General features: G+C 38.2%; 1 protein-coding gene across 1 annotated transcript in view; it reads left to right on the top strand.

The window, feature by feature from the left end:
- The first annotated feature begins 211 nt into the window (after positions 1-211).
- The window catches only part of LOC122983495 (alpha-2-macroglobulin-like), a 32,437-nt gene continuing 12,767 nt past the window's right edge, over positions 212-19,881 (top strand). Inside the window, exons 1-16 of the mRNA XM_044353227.1 lie at positions 212-400; positions 650-806; positions 1,317-1,369; positions 2,094-2,114; positions 3,589-3,754; positions 3,830-3,914; positions 4,047-4,164; positions 5,955-6,072; positions 6,175-6,284; positions 6,390-6,566; positions 12,422-12,646; positions 14,606-14,669; positions 15,060-15,205; positions 18,275-18,401; positions 18,981-19,102; positions 19,230-19,281. Coding sequence (XP_044209162.1) covers positions 227-400; positions 650-806; positions 1,317-1,369; positions 2,094-2,114; positions 3,589-3,754; positions 3,830-3,914; positions 4,047-4,164; positions 5,955-6,072; positions 6,175-6,284; positions 6,390-6,566; positions 12,422-12,646; positions 14,606-14,669; positions 15,060-15,205; positions 18,275-18,401; positions 18,981-19,102; positions 19,230-19,281 — 1,915 coding nt within the window. The 5' untranslated portion in view covers positions 212-226. The remainder of the gene's footprint in view (positions 401-649; positions 807-1,316; positions 1,370-2,093; positions 2,115-3,588; positions 3,755-3,829; positions 3,915-4,046; positions 4,165-5,954; positions 6,073-6,174; positions 6,285-6,389; positions 6,567-12,421; positions 12,647-14,605; positions 14,670-15,059; positions 15,206-18,274; positions 18,402-18,980; positions 19,103-19,229; positions 19,282-19,881) is intronic.

Genomic DNA, 19,881 nt, shown 5'->3' with positions numbered 1-19,881 from the left:
TTCTGGGATTCAGATGTGGACATGGACACTGTTTGTCTGCCTGAGCTGGTTGTTTGTGGGTCAAGTGGTGGCAGGACCATAAGTTTACTTGTACAGTCTGAACATTTAAAATCATGTAGTCTATTGTGTACATTTGTAGTAACTTGTTACAGCATAATCTTTTGGGTTGGAGTTTCAGTAAGGTATCTACTGTATGTGTGTATGTTTCTGTGGCTGTAGGCAGTACATGGTAACCATTCCTGCAGTTGTCGAAGCTGGAGCTGAGACCAAATTCTGTGCGAGTCTCGTGCAGCCCAATGAGATTCTGGTCATGACCGTCACTCTGATGTCCAAAAACAAGAACACAACCCTCCTTGAGAAGACATCTGGCACAGAGTTTCACACCTGCGTTCAGTTTCAGGTCACCTCCCAAGACAGGCTTTGATTCATTTGATCATTTATTTCACGAAAGAATGTTTTTAATATTTGAAACTTAAATATTTGTCCAGTATTTTTACCATTGATATTTAGCCTCAAATTACATTAAAATGTTTAACTCCTGATTTAAAAAAATATTCAGATTAAGCAAAAATGAATATAATGAGGCCTTTGATTTATTATTTTTGTGAGTTAATGATTAATTTAGCTGGTGTCTATATTTCTGTCACAGGCTCCTTTAGTGCAGAAAAATGAGGTGCAGATATTGGAGGTGGAGGTACAAGGTGACACATTTTACTCAAAAGAAGTCAGGAAAGTCATGATCAAAGTCTATCAACCAATGACATTTGTCCAAACAGATAAACCAATCTACCTCCCTGGACAAACAGGTAACTTTGAACAGATAATGTAGGATGTATCATACAAGTCTTTATCAAACAAAGCTTCTATATTCTTGATAGCGTATGTTGTCTTTCCTGGCAGAAGTACAATATCCATGGTGTGTATATATAGTCTCCCAGTCTTTAGCCTAGTGCATGCAGGTATTGGCTTCAGGCCCCCTTTGAAACTTAAGTGGAATAACAAAAGAAAAAGTAAGAGTTGAACTGCTGTTAAACAGATAAGACAACTACAGTACTTCACTAAACTGAGATCCTAGATGTTGATCACATTGATTTTGATAAATATAGTTCCAAGTTAATATATGCAAGACAGAGCAGCATGAATAATGAAAAGCTATTAGTAACTTTTGTCTCACTCTAATTTTGTCACATTTGAAACTTTGACAATTATATCATGTCTGCCTGGATAAAAGAAATACATTTCAGCAGCCTGTTATGGAGTTAAACACTGAAGATGAGTTGTGAAGGCTTTGTGTAATCTCTTTGCATTTCTCTCAGTACATTTCAGAGTCATTACCCTGGACACCATGTTTAGACCTGCCAATCAGCTGGTGAGTGTCTGTCACAACCTCATTAAAAACAGTTCAGGTACTACTGGATGATAATGGTGCAAGTTTTAATTTGTATCCCAGTGAAAACCATTAATCACTTCAGCTAGTGCAGTGGAACTGAACAGAAGTTACCTACCAAAGTGAAAAGATGGTAGTGCTCTTTTACCTGGGATATGTGTTCAATCAGTCTGTGTAAATAGCTCAGTGTTAGAGCTGCTGTTGAGTCTCTGATTCAATAGTACAACCAGGGCCCTCTTAGGTAAACTTGCATGTAATGAGCTGAAGGTCTCCAAATAGGACACTTGTTTCAAATGTTGCAACATTTAGCAGCAGAGAATCAAATTTGAACCTGCGAAACATCCTTGTATTTGTTATTTACAAAACAAAATTGAACTGCATTAACATAAAAAGAGTTAAAAGTGTGAGATACAAGTAAAACACAGGATGTTTTTTAATGAATAGAGAAAGGAGAGGAAACATAGTAAACTGTAATCTGCAACTGGATTGTGGCACATCCTTGTAACAGACTGATGAACTGAGTCATGAGGACATCATATGAACCTTCACTTTGCACAGTAACATTTTTGTTGTGTCTGATGTCAATGAAATGCACTTTGATGTTTGATTTTATTTGGGGGAGCTGTCCTCAGGGTTATTTAGTTATTTGGGTAGCTGTAATAACAATCCACCCTTTAACAAATCTCTTTGTGCTCTCTTTTTACAGTACAATGTTATTGAAATTGAGGTAAGACTGCAGTTAACATGAAAATATCCACAATCCAATGCAAACTGGGACCATTTTAGGCTGTTTTTTTGTTGTGAAATCTTTGTACAATGTAAAGGATCATTTGAGGGTAGTTCAAATGCTGTCATGAATTGAATAATTTGACAGATAAAAGTGTTAAAAGTATATCTTGTTTTCACATTCAGGGTTTATAAGTAGATTCTGAAAGTATGGAGCACTTTGAGCCAAGTTAATATTTAGATAACAATAAATATTTCAGAATACTTTCTGTTTTTTTTCAAGGCTGTGTTAATATAATACTGACCATTATGTATGTAGAAATACGTCTTTGCTGTAACAATTACTACTCTCCATACTGACCTGAAGCTAATCTCTCTGAACGCAACTACACCGTAAGAAATGAGGGTCAAAATCCACAGCCTTCGTTCTGTGTAAATATATGCATTACAAAGTTCAGCTGACGGTAATATAATGCTTCTGCAACCTCAGTTAGCTGAATCGAGTCGATATATTCCAAAGTTACAGACTGTTAAGAATGAAATTCCCTCTTTTTGTTTCTCCAGAACGTTCCTTGCTGAGCCGTGGCGGACGGATACATTCTAGTAGTTGCTTGTAGATTTGTTGCCAGAACCAGCTTTTTACTCACATGTAAGAGAGTGAAGCACTAGGGGTGTGCCCAAATACAAATACATTATTCGGCAAAGCACAAATATTTTTTTTTTTCTAAGACTATTTGTTTCATACAAATATTTAAAAAAAATTTTTTTGGGGGGAAGAAAAAAAAATACCAATATCAAAAGGTTGGTTACATGGCTATCTCAGTCTCTGTCCTCTGCTTCACTGTTACGTCAATCAGCAGGTCTCAATGAGAGGAGTCACATCCACCTGCTACACGACACACATTTCCTAATTTTGACATCACTCCCAGAGTTGAGTTTGAGACCCAGTGTGGGGACCTCCTTCATAAGGTAGCTTATTCATGAACATTTATTGTAACACTTTGTAAAACAGATTGCAAAAATACTCCAGTTTCCAGCTTCCAACTTCCACAGTTCAGCAAGGAACTTCAGTCAACGGAAGCAAAAAAAGGGAATATTGTTAAACAGATTAACTTTGGAATATCCACTCGACTCATATCCACTCGACTTGTATATTTGCACAGAATGAGGACTCTGGATTTTGACCCTCATTTCTTACAGTTTAGTCACGTTCCAAAAGAATAACTTTTTAGCTATTAGCTACATTAGCTTCAATATGGAGAGTAAGAATGGTTAAACCAACTAAGACCCATCTCCACGTATATAATGGCACATCAGTATTGTATTCAGATTTGAAAAAAAACTGAAACTATCCTTTAACAGTGATGTTGGGGGATGTTTGAGTCAATGAGACACTTAACATTAGCAAAGTCACCACTGTTGCCCAGCCCCAACCTTCAGTAAATACGTGTTCTTCCTATTGATTTATTTAACAGGATGCTAGAAGCAACCGGATTGGACAATGGCTTAACACCATGTCCAATGGTAAAATATTGCAGCTGTCTTACTCCTTGAACTCAGAGGCACGTGAAGGAATTTACAAAGTCGTTGTGTGGATTGATGGACAAAAAATAAATCACCAATTCAAGGTGGAGAAATATGGTGAGTTACATTCCTTTTTTTCATTCAACAGTTTGTAATGAATTAAGAATTATAACAACCATATTTTGTCCCCAGTTTTGCCAAAATTTGATGTAACAGTTCATGCATCAGATGAAATAAGCATTGGAGAGGGGGAAATCAAAGCTGAAGTCTGTGCAATGTAAGTGGTGGGACTTTCTCACATATACACTTGCCTCATGACATATTATGATATAAAACTAAATCTGTATTGGTGAGTTGGTGAGCCCTTTGTAACAATGCAGTGATTTTATTAAACTTCCCATCTAATCAGATATACTTATGGACAGCCTGTGCCAGGCAGTGTTAAATTTGAGCTGTGCCGACCTCTGGTGCTTCATCGATGGATCACCATTATTGAACAGCCCCCGTGCTACAGGGAGACAAAGCAGGTACAGTTGCTTTAGCTACATAAGACACAAAATATAAGAAAATACACGTAACACAAGATATAAATATACAACACATATTTAACATGAACTACAACCTGGTACAAAAGTAGGGTTGGGAGGAAAAAATGGTTCACATAAGAGCTGCAATGATTGATGGATTCACAGATTTACAAAAGTATTTTATTCTTAATGATGTAAATAGTGCCCCTTTTTCTATTTATTGAATCAAGAATCAACTGATTGTTTCTGAACAGAATTGTGAAACCTAAAATGGGTACATAACAGTGACACAATACCATAAATATAACTGAATTACTGGTAAGGCTGTACCAGTTACTAACAGACAACAGGACAAACTGAATGCCTGTGGTTGCCAACAAGAAGAAAAGATGCAGGCCTTACCGCTGCTCCACTCGATCCTGAGTAATTGGACCAACCTGCTAAACCCCATCTTGGATCACCAACTGTAGGCATTTAGTGTATATTGTGGCCTGTTACCTGCTGGTACAGCTGTAGGTGTGTAGCTGTGGGAGGAATAGCGGAGGTTATGAAAATGCACCATCGCACAAGGGTTGTTCCAGATGAGTCAGAGCAGAGGCAAGTGCTTTTAAAAAAAAAGTAATACATTACTTTACTTAATTACTCCCTGTGAAAGGTAATTAATTACACCACTCGTTACATTACTTTTGCATTACTCCACAACAATGCCTGAGATGCATTGTCAAAGTAATGTGCATACCTCCACCTCTCAAAAGTTCAGACAGCTCTGCCATTTTTGTCTTTTCTCCCGTACGTGTGTGTGTGTGTGTGTGTGTGTTTGTGTGTGTGTGTGTGTGTGTGTGTGTGTGTGTGTGGGAACTCTAGCCACAGTCACGTCATGAGAGGACAGGCGATTGTTGCGCAAGTGTGCATGTATACCTTTGATTATTTTTTTATGTTACTTTGTAACGCGTTACGCCCAACACCGCCTTTGAGCGAGGTGTGCTTCCTAAATGTTACTACCAAGAGGTATTATGTCTGGTTCATGAGTCCCTACTAAGTGGTTAAATGGGTGTGAGGTAAACCTGCATTCTTTGTTGTTGGCAACCGGGGCATTCAGTTTATGTTGTGGCTTGTTAATAACTGGTACAGCTGGAAGTCTTCATGGTAATTAAATCCCCTAGTCCAAACAAATCCTTTTACCAGTACCAGACATTCATAGATCCCAGAGGATGAATCCTAAAACTTTGTTGATCCCCTGACTGGTTATCCCCATGATGTTGATATTTTAAATTCTGTTAAATACCAAACCAAGTAAAGATAATTGCCTCTTTCATGGAATTGTAGAACAATGACATTCACTTTCCACAAACCCTAAACCGGTTAACCTTGTGGTTGTCACTGCTCCCTTTTGCAGATTGTCATGTTACCACTACATTTCAACTGATCTATATAGTACCCAAATATTTGGAGCACTGAACCTCTTCAATGACCTGTTCCTCGATTACAATCTGAATTGGAGTTTTGGGCTTCATTTTGAAATCAACACATGTATCTTTAGTTTGGGTTGCATAATTTAATAGTAATAGGTTCACATTAACTGTTTCCAGTTGCAAAGACACATTCTGAAGTTTACAGATGCTTCAGTGGTTTGGCGAAATGATTTTGCTCAGAGCATTGCTGTGCTTAAGAGCAGCCTCACACAGTGGCTAGCATATTATACAGACACTTAGTCTCGTTCGATGTGGAACGATGACGGCTACAATTCTGCTCGTGTTGTAATATTATATATTTATTTTTGTTCTATCTAGACAGGAAAGAATGGCTGTGCCACATTTATGATTGAGATGTCCACTTTTACTAAACTTGGCAAACAGCCACTGCTGGATAAACTGTATCTCAAAGCCTTGGTGGAAGAGCAGGGGACAGGTAAGTTTTAATTATTTTCCAAAATAACTAAACTATTGTTTTTATAAAATGTTTTAACAATATGACATACACATGGTTTTAACATGGAGGCTTTTCTTACAGGTACTTCACACTCACAAGGGAAAACAATGAAGATTTCTTATGTTGTTGGAAAGCTGTCCTTTATTGACACACCCAAGATTTATGAGAAAGGATCAAATGTGGAGGGAAAAGTAAGTGAGAGATGTTACTTATGATGTTAGAGATGTTTTGATTTTATACACAGTGTAACTGAAGCCATGTGCATTCTCGGTGCTATATCTTTTTGTTTTCATCAGGTTAAAGCAGTTTACTTCAATAACACACCTATTCCTGACACACTGGTCTTCTTGTTCGAGAGTGAAACTTGGTCAGGACGCACAGGACCTCTACTACAGAACCTCACTACTGATAGCAATGGTATCGCCACTTTCTCATTTAGCACAACTAACTACGACAAAGACATCAAGCTAACAGTAAGTCAACAATTCTGGTATTTTAATAGCATAGCCAGACATGATAACGGTAAAATATACTGGTGCAAAAGCTAGAGTAACAAGCTGTCAGTCACAACATGCCCCTTAATTTGGAGTGCTTTTAATCTCCAGAGTGGAAGCAACACCACCAGTGAATCAACACCTTCCTTATGGGCAAAGTTGAGACATTTGGTAACATCAATGTTTCAAAAGCTGTCAATTCTTTCGAAGTTGTGTAATCTATTTTAATACAATACTCATATGTCCATATGTACCTTGGCAGAATTACTGGTCGCTGTAATCATTTGTCTTGTTAATACCAGCAGGTAAGTGATCTCTTACTGATGTGGTTCCAATATAAGGGGGACACAATAAAACAGCCCTGGTCCTGTGTAAAAATGCATTCTCAAGTTCAGCTAAAGCTAATATGAAGCTTCAGTAGTTGAGTTAGTTGACCAACAACTTTTTCCACATAATATGGGAATGTGAGTATTGTCTTTATACAGCTGACTCAACAAGACAATAACAATGGTGTAACGCAACAGCTTAAACCCGATTTTATTCATACAGAATAGGCCAAAATCAAATTTATCCCAGATGGCTTCACAATCTATACAACAAATGACACACTCAAGGAAAATCAAAAAAAAAAAAAAAAAAAAGCAGTTAATTGCAGATGACACATGATGCATGAACAGAACAACAGAAGCTTCTTTTGATGCCAAGGGTTTCACAGAGTCTGAAATGTACTTTAAATTACACTTGTAGAAAAGAAGTCAGCATTTACATTATGGCTATGCATCGAATTTGTATACAAAATCACGAATACAATTGGTCACCTCCTCTGCAGACTTATTCTTCAGAGGGTAGGTCTCTGCCTACTTTGCGTATAATCAACCATTACACAAATGTATCGATTACCGCATTCAGATATAATGAGCTTGAGTAGGCTGATCCCAACCAATTCAAATGGTTAAGTTACCTGAAAAGGTTGGATGTTAATCAAGTATCTGCATAGGAAGCAGGTGGTATGTAGGCATATTTAGCTGCAGGGACATTCAGTTGCATAAATAACCTTACCGCTGTTGGGCTGTATTGTCTTTTCCTTTAGACTGGCTCGCTTTGCTTGGCAATCTGGACACTGAGCAACCTGAAGCCAAAAAAAAAAAAAAGAAAAAAAAATCAAATTTATGTATGTCATAGGCCTTTGGTCAAACAATAAGTGTAGGAAATGGGATACCCCACATATGATGTACTTGTGTTTTAAAAAAAGAAGAATCAATTTGACAGATTGCTTGTTTTGGTAAGTAGGCCTTCATGTAAAAAACTGAGGTAAATTAGGGTGACCCTTCTAACTTACCCATTTGTGGATGTCAGTTTCCATTCTAGTCCAGTAATAGGGGCTGATCACCGCAAGTTTTTTCCACACCACAGTATGATCCATACCTACTGCAGCTCAGTTCTTCAAATAGCTGCTGATAGCACTACCTTGCCTAAATGTTCTTGCTTGTTTCTTCTTCTCCAGCAAATGTAATGAAGAAGTCCATCTGGTCAAAGAGAAGCTCAATGTAATCTTAATACAAAAGAACAAATGTCATTATTGTGATTGATGGTATACAACATCGATACTAACCAACATCAATACTAACCCTTGAGCACAAAATGTGAAGCTCTCATGTTTACTGAGACCTTCCGGAAAGTGATTTGGAGTTTGAGACATATAATTTCTTTTACAAGTTTTGCTGCTATTTTTCCTTCTTTCTTTCTTTCTTTCTTTCTTTCTTTCTTTCTTTCTTTCTTTCTTTCTTTCTTTCTATCTTTCTTTCTTTCTTTTTTCTTTTCTTTTTATCACTGACTGTCCCTCAAGCCCTATAAAACCCGAGGTGACCGTGCTTTTCAAGCTGTTGCACCCAAATTATGGAATACTCTTTCCTTATCACTGTGATTCCTAGAGTCCTGTGAAATCTTTATGAAGCAGCCGAAAATGTTCCTATTCAGTTAGGCTCATGGTTAGCCTGTCTGAATAGCGGCTTATTTCCTTGTCTGTGTTTTGGAACTTTTGTACTTGTTTGTGTGTCTCTGTCCTCATTTGTTTGTTGTTGCTGTGATTTTAACTTGTCAGCCCTGCACTGTCTGTTATGATATTTTTCATTAATGTGAAGCATTTTGTGATTTTATATCTGTGAAAGGTGCTATACAAATAAACTTTACTTTACTTACTTACTGCCAGTGATGCAAGCACAAACAACAGAAATTGGATTTCAGAGCAGGACGTGTTGGAGTGGTGGAGAGAAATTAGGTGGACAAGATCTGAAGAAGCTCGTCCATATTATTCCATCTTATAGAGGAAATGTTACCTATTTCCACAGTTGACTCACCCTCATTTAGACGCATTACAGAGAAAATACCAACAAAGAGCGATTTCAAGCTGCCACACAGAAAGACATTTGCTGGCTACCTCAAGAGAAAATGCGGTGATGGCATCTAATTTGAAGGCCACATGCGGAGAGGTAGACTATGTTTCCACTACAGCTGACATCTGGACAGCTAACAACAAAAGCTTTCTGGGTGTAACAGTTCACTGGATCAACAGTTTAACTTTGGACCATAGCATGTTAAGGAATCAGAGGCAGGCACACATTTGATGTTATTGGCACAGAGATAGAATTCATTCATTCATCATATGGACTGCTTGGCAATATTGTAGCCACTGAGACAGACTATGCATCAAATTTTGCCAAGGCATTTAAAGCCTATCACATTCTGAACTGGAAGAAAAAAATGACGAGGATGTCACTTTTACAGATTTCACAGAAGCTCCCTCCACTGAGACTGATCAGTTTACTCTTCCCCCTCATTACTGGTGTGTATCACATACAATTTACCTAATTTCCACCGGTGAAATACTAAACTGCCAGTGCAGACACCAAGGCTGTGTATAGGAGTAGTACTGTGAAAATGCACAGCTCTTTGGACCAAGGCAAGTCAATCTACAGTTGCATCAGAACATATGGAGGAAGTCAGCTGCAGAAAGCTACTGGTGCTGTCATCCACAAGGTGGAATTCCTTTTATGAGGCCATTTCCAGAATCACCGAAATTCTCATGAACGAGCTGAATAGCCTGTATGTCAGACTGGGAAATAAGTGCCTCAATGACAAGGATTACCAATACCTGCAAGAGTACTGCACCATCATGAAGTCGCTTACAGCAGCATTTTACAAGGGGAAACTGTTGTTATGGGACTTTATGACCAACCCTTGGAGTCCTGATGTCAAGGACACTTGCCTTGAAAGACACCCTATCAAGGATGACAGCTGGCCTTCCAGATGTCATCGTGAGGGTGTGCCTATATTTCTCAACCTCTTATTTTTTTGTGAATTTATTTGGGCAGATTTGTTGCATTGCACCATTCATGATAAGAGGGAAGAGATCTTACTGCAATATTTGTTTTTAAAGCAGTCAGTACAATTATCCAAACATCAGTAGTCAAAACACATAAGATCACTTATAGTGATCACAGTTACAATGCCCAACCGCTTATATGGATCAAAAAGCTTGGGACAGAGTCATTCCTATACAAATGCTGTTTAAATAATTCACTTATAGTAATGAGGTAGTCCAATTGCAAAGTGCACTCCAGTTCGAGACCCACTGTGGGGACCTCCTTCCTAAGGTAGATGAATACTTATTTCAACACTTTAATTTTCTGAAATTAAAAGCATAATTAAAACAAAAGCAGGATTTTGAAGCCTCTTTTAAATAGAAATACAAATGATTTTGCTGCCTCAACAAATACAGGTACATATACAAATACTGGTTTCTCTGCACATCCCTAGTCTTTTCACACATGAAAACATGGAAAAAAAAATTTAAACTATGGTAATTCTATTTTCTATTTTCTTTTTACCTTACTTCCATAGTACACGTATGATGTGTATTTAGCGGCTGTGGCACCATTATCAGGCATTGCGGTGCACCTCTGCAGGGTTGTTTGGAGGTGTGGGGTGGGCCTGTTTATATGTAACCACAGTGAAACAATCAGAAAATAACGTTTTATTCCTCTCATCGGATCTCACCTGCTTCCTCCTTGCCACTGTGTGCTCTCCTCATCCACTCTCTAGCTCGCTCTTTCGTGATGAAAGTAATATAACGAGTAATGTAACTAATTACTTTTGATACCAAGTAATAAGTAAAGTAACTTATAAGTAAAAAGTAACTTATTACACTTCCTGAGTAACTTGTCCAACACTGATCTCTAGGATGTAGACAGAATTGTTTCCTTGTCAACAATCAAGAGAAGACTTCATGACCACAAACTCAGAGGATTCACCACAAGATGCAAACCCCTGGTAATCCTCAAAAACAGAAAGGCATGGTTGCAGTTCACAAAAGCATACAAAAAGAAAGCATTAGAGTTCTGGAACAAAGCACTATGGACTGATGAAACAAAAATCAACCTCTATCTAAATGATGGAAAGGAGAAAGTGTGGTGAAGAAAAGGAACAGCTTATGACCAAAGGCATAGCACCTCACCTGTAAAACATGGTGCTTCTGTTATGGCTTGGGCATGTATGGCTGCCAATGGAACTGGTACACTGGCATTTATTGATGATTTTACTGCAGACAGAGGCAACAGGATGAATGCAGAGGTGTCCAGGACACTTCTGTGCGCTCACATTCAGACAAATGCATCAAAACTCATTGGACGACAATCCTAAACATACAGCCAAAGCAACCAGGGTCAAGAGGTAGAATTTCCTCAACTGGCTGAGTCATTGCCCTGATCTCAATCTAACTGAACTGCATTTTACTTGCTGAAGACCAAACTAAAGGCAGAGACCCCACAAGAAGGAAGAGCTGAAAGTGGCTGCAGTGAAGTTCTGGGAGAGCATCACCAGGGAAGATACAAAGTGTCTGCTGATGTCTATGATGTGTTTTCTGCAAAATATAAGATATGATTATTTTATTTGACTTCATGTTTATCTGTTCAATTACATTTGAACACCTCAACTTTGGGCACTATGTGTTAAAAGGTTCATTACACCAAAGACGAATCAGATAGGTATGTTTTTACAATGTAATGAAAAATAGACAAAGCGGCATTCACAAGGACAGCTATACATTCTCTTCCTGTTTTCAACAGCTGTCGTAACTACGAGCAACCACCGACGCTTCAGCTGACAGTCACCACTTAATGTAGTCACCAGTAGATCTCATAAACACTGGCTCTATCAGTCATGTGACCCTCACCTTGCATTGACTGTAGAGGTCCTTCCAGAGTCTTTGATGCCTGTAACAGATACAGAGAGAAGCCAGCTCTCTTGTCACAAAACGCTGATCACAGAATATACTGAGACCAAATATATTCAACTTGGTTTTACTTACACTGAACACAAATAATACAAAAACAATGTTTTATGCGATAAAGTACTGACCTTGTTGCAAAATTTAAGGTCATTCTGCCTCTAGGGGACACTACAAGCTCAAAAGGTGTATATCTCACAATTGACTGAGCATGATCACGGCTCATTTCCAAGTCAGCACATAAAATAAATTAAGAGTTCTTGTAAGAGTTGTTACCACTGTCTTATGCACACTGTTTCAACATGTTGAAGAGACTTTGCTTGACAGACCTGCCTGTTGCTAAGCTATAATTGGACAGTGTTTAGAGGAGGGAGTCAGCAAAGGATCATTAATTTAGGCATCACTACAGGATAGCCAATGTTAAAAAGACTCTTTGTGAGCTTGCTGCTTCTGACAATAATCTTTTAAGAATGATAATTAGTAATAAATGGAATATATTTTATCATTTGTGTTGTTAGCTGGTTAATAGCACTTCTTCTCTACAATCCAGGCTAGCCTGACACAACGCCCGGAGCAAACATACCAAAGTCCACACTATGAGAGAGCAGAACACACTCTGTCCTTGGTCCGGCCGTTTTCTCCTCATTCTAAAACGGTCAGCTTTCTAGAGGTGAAGAAGAAGGAGAAACCACTTCCCTGTGAAAGAGAAGAGCCCATCTCCATCCAATACACTATAGTAGGAGAGACCCAGGGCTCTGTGGATGTGATGTGTTTGGTGAGTGCTGGGTGTAAAGTGTGTGTACACTTGGTGATAAATCGCAACAACTGAGACTACAAACTACTGTTAACCCTTGAAAAAAGCAATGGAAAAAAAATTCTTTGCATTTTTTATGCTTGAGACAATAATAGCAACAATCAAAATTTTTTCTTTAACAGACCCGTCAGTATTTTTTAATATAGGCCTCTACCAAACGGTTGAGACGTCACTTCATGGTAAAGTATCAAATACATTTACAAATACGAATAAATAAATAAATAAATAAATAAAAAATAATAATTTGAAAAAGTCAAATAAAATGCTAACTTTTTGAAGAAAAAAATCAGACTAGCTCATCTGCGTGGTGGTGCAACAACACAAATGTGCATTAGAGCCATTTTTTTCTGGTGTATGATAAGAAGTATTGTTGGTTTGCTTTCAAACACAGGAAAACATTGCATTACTGACATTTCCATCTTGACATAGAAGTGTCTCCATTCTCTTCTGCTTGTTTGGGCTGATAATCAGGATCCTCTATTTGGTCATCATCATCACTCAGATCAGCATCAGAGTCTTGAGGATTTTCTGGTATAAAGGCCAGAGAAGTGCGTTGCCTTGCACTGTAAAATGTTTTAGTGTCTATCTGTCATCTGTAACACAGAAAGAAAAAATCAAAATTACAAACCTTGAACTGTTATAATGCTAGTAATATGTTAGTATACCAACATATGTCAATTTGTTACCATGGAATTGGTAGTATTACCAGTACTAGTATTATTTCCACGTATTTATTCCAAATATTTGCCATACTCACAGTACTTTGAAAACATCTCAGAAATAGTGAAAAATCATACTGATATAAATTTTTCATCAAATATATAATGGAATAACATTAAATATATTAACAACAGTGAATGTTCAAGTTTTTTTATTGCATAAAAACTGTAAATTTATTTTCCTAGCATCGCCACCTTTGTCACTAAATGACCGTTTAGTCAAGCATGTTTAAGACAGTAAAAAGTCATACTTATAAAATTAGTTTGGCATATATATAATGGAATAACGTTAAATGTATCATATTAACAACAATGAATGATCGGAGTTATTTTATTTCATCGCAAATAGTCAATTTTAATTGCATTAGTTTAGCTTCACTACCTTTACCATAACATGACAAACAAACCGTTTTGTAGAGCATGTTTTTAGAAAATTATTTGACCCTTATTAGACTTATTTTGTTGTATCAAGTTACATAACTCTGTTCAGTAAGACCTCTGAAACAATTGAGTCGAAAAAATATGCTTAACTTTGAAAATTCTTCATCCTCATGTCTGGAGCGACTTATTTGTTGCTAACTTCCTGTAAGGAAGCAAACTGAAAAGTCACACTATTTAAAGGCATCTAGTGAATTTTTTTTTAGCATAGCATACCTAAACCAAGTGGTAGAGATGGCTCAATCAAGTGAAGTTCAACACATTTTTCAATAAGGTATAGTGACTCAAAATGTGTTCTGCCAAACAGTTGAGCAGAACCTTAAATTAAAGGGGCAGACACACATCATGATTGTAGTTAAGATTTGGGAATCAACTGATGAGTCAGGTTGAGTTCCTTGTGCTGTAGTCTGGGTCAGTTGTTGTTGATGTTCAAAAGAATTCTATGGTATGTAGTGTTTAAGAATCATATATACAGTTTACATCATACATGTTCGTACATTGATTTTTTATTTTTACCTTCAACATCACAGGTTTGGGTGGAAGCAATTATAAAAATGCACTGAAAAGGGTGTGCAAACAAAATAATAGAGATTAGAGAGAGAACGGAGAGAGAACAGCAAGAGTATTATTTTGTTATCCAAGTCATTCAGGTTTCAGTACAGAAGTACAACTAGGATTCAGTTCACCTTGCTCTTACAAAGTTCCCTCACATCCAGCTCTCTCTGGAAAGTTTACAGGTCATGTTTCTCTTAATTTCCACCAGATCTTATCCAGAGGAACCATCATCAAGCAAGAACCTCAGAAGGTCACAGTGCAAAAGGAACCTGGTAGGTAAAGATGGCTTTGAAAATGACTTAAGTGAGAATTATCTACCCATAAAGTCAGATTTGCAGAAACACTCTCAAGCCAGTTTTATGTTTTACTAATAAAATATTATCCAGTAGAATTTTGCTTCATTTCATACACCAGGTGGAGAAAGACAGAGGAGACAAGGGGAGAGAGAGAGAGAGAGAGAGAAGGAAATGAACTTTAATTAAATCTATAGCACTTCAACTAGCCGATACATGGATGATCCACACATTTCCTACTTAGAAATAATCAAAAGACATGTTTTTTGGTCCGGGGCATTAAAGTTTCCAAGACCTAAAATTGTAAATGTACTTTGAATTTGTTTGTTGGTTTATATGGCTGACCATGACATTTTGTTTGCTTTTCAGTGACTGAGGGGGAAGTGTCCTTTCAGTTGAAAGTGTCTCCGGAGATGGCACCAGAGGTCCAGGTTGTTGCTTATGCTGTCCTCCCCAGTGAGACTATAATAGCCCACAGTGCAGACTTCTCCACAGAGAAATGCTTAAGTCACAAGGTCAGTGCAAAAAGAAGAAGATGATGATGTAGATTTAGATGTAAAATGATATATCAGTGTAGTCTCATGTTTAGGCTTCTTCTTTCACAGCGGTTTCATTCAGCTGTGAAAAGCAACAGTATGTGCAAACCCAGGGGTTAAGGTGCAGTCACACAAGCACCAACCTGCAGATGTCCGATCTCCATTTCATTTAAAGCCTGAACAACTGACGAATTCAAGGGCACATTTCCTGTTGTGCTGACTCAACATTCACCTTTTTCAACTATCACCTGCCGATTTGCATGGTCGATCAGTGTATCATTGCAGTGTTCTAGCAGAGTGACATCACCCCATTTAGGGCATTATTACACTGACAGGCTGCAAACTACAGTATCACTCTCATATGTGATCCCACGGCTCAATATTTAGTTACTACCCCCATTAGAACCAAAACATCAGTCAAGTCAACCAACTCACGTGGAATTATTATTTGAATGTAGAATAACTACAGCGCTGATGTATGGTGTCCAGGCTATGACCTCATCACTCCCCAGAGGGAAGCACCAAGCGAACCAGTGATAATAACTGAAGCAAAGTCTTTCAGTTAGTTCAGGCAGCCAACTTAATTAATCACAGTGGTGTACTTATATTGTCACTGCTCTGCTCACTCTTTTACTGCATGCCTGTTTCCACACGGCTCACCTGAAAGATATGGTGTCAGATACTGCAACTGTTGTTCATGTAGAATTTCAAAAGCTCCACCTCCACCCTCCTTTGCTCGGTTGGCGCATACGGCAAAAAAAGTTCCTAGCTTCCAAGTTTGCTTCTGTACTGTGTAGCCTATTGAATATGCACAGCAGTGTTTCTCCCACTGGCCCCACCCGGCCCTTTACATTGTGGCAATGTCACAGATTTTTAAATCGCTTTTCTCGGCTCAAGGAAAGTTTTATAAATATAAAACCTGCATGGATCAAAAATTCACAACAGAAAGAGCCATAATTGAACTTGTTTGCAGTTCAGGGTGTCTTGTCAACAGTTTCATAGAAGTCTCATTTACAATGGTGGCCTATAGGGAAAATGATCTTTAGGCCGCAGGGGTGTTTTTCGCAGCAATACCGCGAGTAACCACTGGGAAAAATTGGCTGTAAAGCTGATTGGCAGCACCCTATCCACCTCTTATAATACATCCATGTCCTGCAGATTCTGAATTTACCTTCCCCTAAGGTGAGGTTAGTATCGTCACTCCCCACTCCCAGCTGTTCCATGAGTTGGCTGAGTGGTGCGGCAGCATGCATGGAGCTAAAGAGTGAGCAGAGTACTGAGGGCTTAAATACACCGCCATGATTAAAGTGGTGCATTGGATATATGTTGGAGTGCAGGCTTCAACCCAAGTTGAATGGATTATTATGTAAATGGAAATATGTACAGTGATGATCTCTCCCATCTAGGCTTGGACCTTGTCACTCCCCACAAGGAGGCACCAAACTCAGCAGGGAGTGGGGTGTGACGATAACAACTTCCCCTTGCACGCCTCATTTCATATCTTTCTTTTGTCAGATGAGAGGCTAATGTAACTGTACCTTAAGAAAGAGAACAGAAAATCATGAGCTACATGGGTTGTCCCTGTATCAGCCAAATCAGCTACAGATTGAATCTAATGACATTTTAAGATAAGTTTGATAAATTTCCATTTACCACTGAGATCCATCATGCCTCCAGACAAACAAACTGGCCTGTTCCTGGACAGAAATCTGAGGGTGAACAATCAGTCTATCATCTTAAAAATAAGAAAATGTGTCTTCTATATACATATTATAATAACTACTGTAGGAGCCATGAATGGATTAATTTTCAAGTTTGAATGAATTGCAAAGTAATAATTTTTTGTTTTATATTTTGGGTTATTTTGGTTTGTTTATTATTGCACGATCACGGTGATTGATAATCAGGTCACATGGATATGGGCGGTGGTATCCAATAGTTAATATAAGCACCTGTTCACCTGCATGCCGGCTGGTAAGAAAGAGACAGAGGGTGAGTGGGTCGTCGTATTTTTTGTTGACCACTGTTTTACATCTGATCGCTGTGATTATTTTGAGTATATTTTGTGCACGTTATAATAAGTTGATCCTTTTCATTAATAAAAGTTATTAAACGTATTTTTTGATCTCAGCAAATCTTTTTGGTAGCGTGTCAGACAAACGGCAAACAAGGCCCAACCTCAGCCTCTCAGCGACTTTTACATTGTTGCCAGTAGTCGCTACAACTACTTCTATCAGATGATTCGCTGGAGCAAAACACAACAGGTTTACAGCTCTAAAGGTCATTATGGTGCATCTGTTTGTGTCGTGCAGCGGGCCCAGGTCACTCCTTTGTGTAGAGTTAGCGGCAAGCTAACTCCATTTCGCGGCTCCTGTACTTGTTAAACTGGCCAGCAGACTTGTGTGTTAGCTGCTGGCACAAGGAAACTTTGCTTCTGAGTTTTAGGCAGGCTCTCGCGTCTTCTGCCGTAAAGAAGAAAGTGTGTGTCTGCTGTGAGCAGGCCACACAAGAGAGCAGAGAGCTGCTCCAGCTCCATGGGTGGAGCTTCACACTTTGGGTACAAAACCCCAGGGCTCAGGTTTCTTGGAGTCTTGAAACATGTGGTAAACTGTGGTCCACATGAAGTCCCAACAACAGGGATATAGACAAGCTTTAATGTCACAGCATAAAATAAGAGGACCTCCCAGTGAAATGAGACATCACTGGGCTCAAGGACATGAGGCAAAGGACCAAGGTTGCATTATATTTGAAGAATTCAAATTCACACCAAATAGCTTTTATTCTGTTATCTGTCCAAAACAATTACACATGTAGGTCATGATGTACATTATTTGACACAATTTTTTTCTAATAAAAAAGAAGGCCTGAGCATATACGATCACTAATTAAACTCCAAAAATATCCATTACTATTGGTGTTAAAATATTTTAGTCAAAAACTTGATATAATACTCTTTGCTGAATAAAATTTTGTTCCTACCAATATGACTGTCAATCATTTTTTTTGTAACTTTACTGGCTTAAAATTGAGATTATGTCTGTTGAACAGGTCACTGTGACTCCAGCACCCTCCTTAGATTACACCCTCACCCCTCTCTCTGGTGACCAGTACACATCCTGTCTGTGTGCCAATGAACGCAAGACACTCAGCTGGACCATGGCACCTTCAGTCTTAGGTAAGTGTCACACCTTTATCCTTGTGTGCAGAGATTTTGTTAATACAATCAGAGATTGCTAAAATATTATATATAAACTGCTACTCCAATTTTGTTTCTGATTTTCCAGTGTTCTGTATTTCGTGGTAATTCAAAATAAATCCATGACAACAAACTGACTAAAGCGACTGACTAAACCTGATTTAAATTGTAGAACTTGTAAGATGTGTTCTAGGACTTTCATGAACATGAAAGAAACTTTAATGTAATTTTTGTATCTATTGGACTATACCGTTGCTATGATATGCCATTCATGTAAATGACCATTTAGAAACATGTATTACAACAAAATATTTTTGCTCTATATTTTCCTCTCTGCTCTATATAAACTTGTCAGGCTGAGTGATAAGAAAATATATTAATTAGACTAAAATAAATTATAAAAAAGACTAGAAGGGATTTTCTATTTATTCCCTACACATTTCATTCCTCCAAACTGTGTCATGGTGGAGAGGGATCCACCGAAATAAAACACTCCAAGCTCTAAGAAGTTTTATGTAGATAACTGATCTTCATACATGTTTTTATGATCATTTTTAGGGGTCGTGAATGTGTCAGTGAGTGCTGAAGCTGTGGCATCCCACGGGTCATGTGGCTATGACATTGTGACCGTGCCAGAGAGAGGTCGCGTTGATGTGGTCACACGATCTCTCATAGTGAAGGTGGGTACCTTAAATACAAGACGACAAAGAAAAAAGTGTATACTGTACATTTGATGACAAAATAAATGATCAGCTTTGACAGAGCACATGTGCTACTTACATGATTTTCCACCTCTTTCCCTCTCAGGCTGAGGGAACTGAGATGACAAAGACTCACAACTGGCTGCTCTGCCCAAAAGGTCAGTATGGTTAAGACCAGGGGCCAGATGCATAAACGATGCGTACGCACAAAAACCATGCATACGCCATTTCCCGCACATAAACTGGTATTTATAAGAACAGAATGTGTGGTGAGAACCTCACACAGTCTTCAGACTAGCATACACATGTTTTTCTAAAGCTATCTGAGTGTGATGTGATGTGAAGATGAAATATAAGGTGAGAGACGCAATCTTTAGTAAAACATGGTTTAAGTTGATAACCAGTTACACTGACTGTGTGATTTTTGTTATACAGAGATTTGTAAAATGCCAATCAAACGCACATTTAGAAATGCAACATTGATTAATTACTTTTGTGTGATTCATTTTATCATTCTTTTAATTTACATAGAGTCAACGTTTGATTTTGCTGTTAGTATTCTTTTTATTTTATCCTTAGTTGAGACACACCTTGTAAAGTCGGTTTACATATGAGAGCTACAAACTAATCATTAATTGTATATCTGACATATCACTGCCGACAATGGTTTACAGACAGCTGTTCTGCTGTTGGAGAACCTTGCTGGTGCAAAACTTCTTTCCTGTTTGTTTCACTGGCAGGTGTACAGACTGGTGGAG

This window comes from Thunnus albacares, chromosome 6 (assembly GCF_914725855.1).
Source record: "Thunnus albacares chromosome 6, fThuAlb1.1, whole genome shotgun sequence".
Lineage (NCBI taxonomy): Eukaryota > Metazoa > Chordata > Actinopteri > Scombriformes > Scombridae > Thunnus > Thunnus albacares.
This window is presented reverse-complemented; position numbering and strand designations above follow the sequence as displayed.